The sequence below is a fragment of the Phanerochaete carnosa genome (genome assembly GCF_000300595.1).
Source record: "Phanerochaete carnosa HHB-10118-sp unplaced genomic scaffold PHACAscaffold_460, whole genome shotgun sequence".
In the NCBI taxonomy this organism is placed as follows: Eukaryota; Fungi; Basidiomycota; class Agaricomycetes; order Polyporales; family Phanerochaetaceae; genus Phanerochaete; species Phanerochaete carnosa.
Window position 1 is genome coordinate 1 of NW_006768087.1, and position 2,385 is coordinate 2,385.

The window sequence follows — 2,385 nt, forward strand, 5'->3', positions numbered from 1 at the left end:
CCAAGCTCAGAAGGTGTGAGTTCAGTGTCAGATGCTGCCAGGCTGGCATTTTCTTCTTGAGCTGTTGGTTCACTGCCATCTCTCTTGCATTTTACAGCAGCTGAAATGATAACCATATCAGAGCTGCTTGACAGACTGAGATGAGCTTCCTTTGTGCATATGGTAAATGTCATTCAATAAGTTGCTGCAGAGAGATTCAATGTTCACCTGTCCTTTGGAATGGGGCTGGCTGCCTCTTAACTAAAGACTTGGGCATCTTGCACACTTTTCTCACCCTTTCCGATGCAGATCCGTTGCCAGAGATGGATGCCTTTGCTGTGAAAGCTAACCTCCTTTTCTTGGCCTTGACCTGCTTCCAAGCCTTCACCAAATCATCAGTAACATCTGCTTTATTAACCAGGGTGCCACTTACAACATAACTTTGGGTGGCACCTGCACTTTAACAGATCAGCAGCTGCAGTTTGGAGAAATAAATAATTTACCCTGTCTAGAATCTGTCAGTGATCCACGGAGCACAAGACAGTCTAGAGGTTGTGATGGTTGGTGAAGCTTCACAAACAAACCTCTTCAAACTAGCTGAATATGACAACATGGCTCTGGATGGCACCTATACTTTAAAGGTTCAGTAGCTGCAGTTTGGAGAAACAGATGTTTGACCCTTTCTAGAATTGCATAGCACTGCAACTCAGACAAGTTAAACACTAATATCAACACCCTTTATAGTGGTTCAATGCCGGTATCTGTTTGGTTAGAATGTTGTCTGGTCTGTCTCACCGCCTGACTGCCAGCATCTGTATCATTTGGAGTTTTAGAGGGGCCCATTGCGCAGGGTGCTACTTGCAACAGCTGCAGATCTGGTCTACACACCAGGTAAACTACACAAGTATATCGCATAGAGTGTCACCACAAAAGCCTCCGGAACACCCACAAGTGTTTGGGCCTTTGCATTCTAGTCTCACCCTCAGCAATGTCACCTCACCTCACTTCGCTCAGCTCAGCTCCCCCCAACCTTTAAACCCCTAAGCTTCCACAGGTAAAGAGGTCCCCTTCAGAGCTGGCTTCGGTACTGTAAGGCATAACTTACCTATCTGATGTGACTTACTAAAATTGTTGTGGCATAGTCAACAAAGCAATCTGGCTCACAAAGAGCTCTCTCAGAATTAGAAGTCAAAAGACTTCTCAATTCATCATTCTGGTCACCTGGACAGAACAGCATTAACTATAACAGAGGGTTTCCCTGGTCATCCAGTCTAATGAACACTTTGAAGAAAGTGTTCAATATCAATCTATTCAGAAATTGCCAGATAGTGTTGTCACGGCTTGACTGCTTAGCTGCTAGTCACTGCAGTCAAGCCATGTGGCAGCCAAGCCAAGTCACTGATTGGCTCTTGGCTGTTACGCGGCTTAGCTTCAGCTTGGCGTGACTCAGCGGTAGCTTGCAGTCAGGTCCAGTTGTTCCAAAAAGGCAAACACTGCATCACCTTGCTTGCCACTATGTCTCCTCACAACCATGGAAAGAAGGAAGCTGCCGAGACCTCTCAGAAGACATCTAAGAGGCAAAAGGTGGCTTCTAAGCATGTTGAGTTTGACAATGGAGCTGTTATGACCCAGTTTAGGCTGTCTGGTGCGCTTTTTTTGAGCTTTTGTGCAGTTTGATATTGTTTGCTGATAACATCTTGAATTCTGTAGGTGAATTCTCATCTGAGGATGCTGTCCAAGGTTCTTCAGCAAAGAAGGGAGGTGGTAGGAAAAGTCCAGGGGTTCTGGATGTTGCTGAAGGAGAGGTGCTCATGAGGCATTGGACCAGGTTTGATTAATTATGTGGTAGTAACTACTACAGTGTGCAATGTATTACATACTAGTAACCGAGCTAGCAACTGCGTAGGGCCTGTAAAGCCTGTCCGGCACCTCTCGGGATGCTATATATAGTGCTTCCATCAACTGAGCTTGAAAATAGGCCGCATATGTAATATACTGCTTAATTGAAAAGATGACTAAGCTAAAACATTATCTCAATATGGTAAAGCATTTCGAAACATATGATATGTTTTGAACATACCACATGTTGAATGTTTTTGCATCATGTCATGGAGAACATATGTACAAACATATGATATATTTTGAACATACCACATATTGAATGTTTTTGCATCATATCATGAAGAACATATGTACAAACAAGTTCTCCATTAGTAAGCAGCTCAGCAAAGCAGTATTTGGGCTGTTATTCACAAAAAACTCGTCAGGAGCTAGCAAGTTTTTGGATATATATGGTAGCGCTCTCAGATTTGAAATAAGCGCCAGAGCGTGGGAAACCAGCTTCTGCAAGCTATTACACCTGTTCCCCTTCCTTTCCCCCTCATAGAATTGTCAGGGCAAGTGTTA

General features: G+C 43.9%; 1 protein-coding gene across 1 annotated transcript; it reads left to right on the plus strand.

The window, feature by feature from the left end:
• Positions 1 to 1,494: 1,494 nt before the first annotated feature.
• PHACADRAFT_202659 (uncharacterized protein) lies at positions 1,495 to 1,817 on the plus strand (the record flags this gene model as incomplete). The annotated part of the gene is made up of 2 exons (XM_007402823.1): positions 1,495 to 1,624; positions 1,690 to 1,817. 2 exons carry the CDS (start codon positions 1,495 to 1,497, stop codon positions 1,815 to 1,817), a joined length of 258 nt encoding a protein of 85 aa, XP_007402885.1.
• Positions 1,818 to 2,385: the final 568 nt, after the last annotated feature.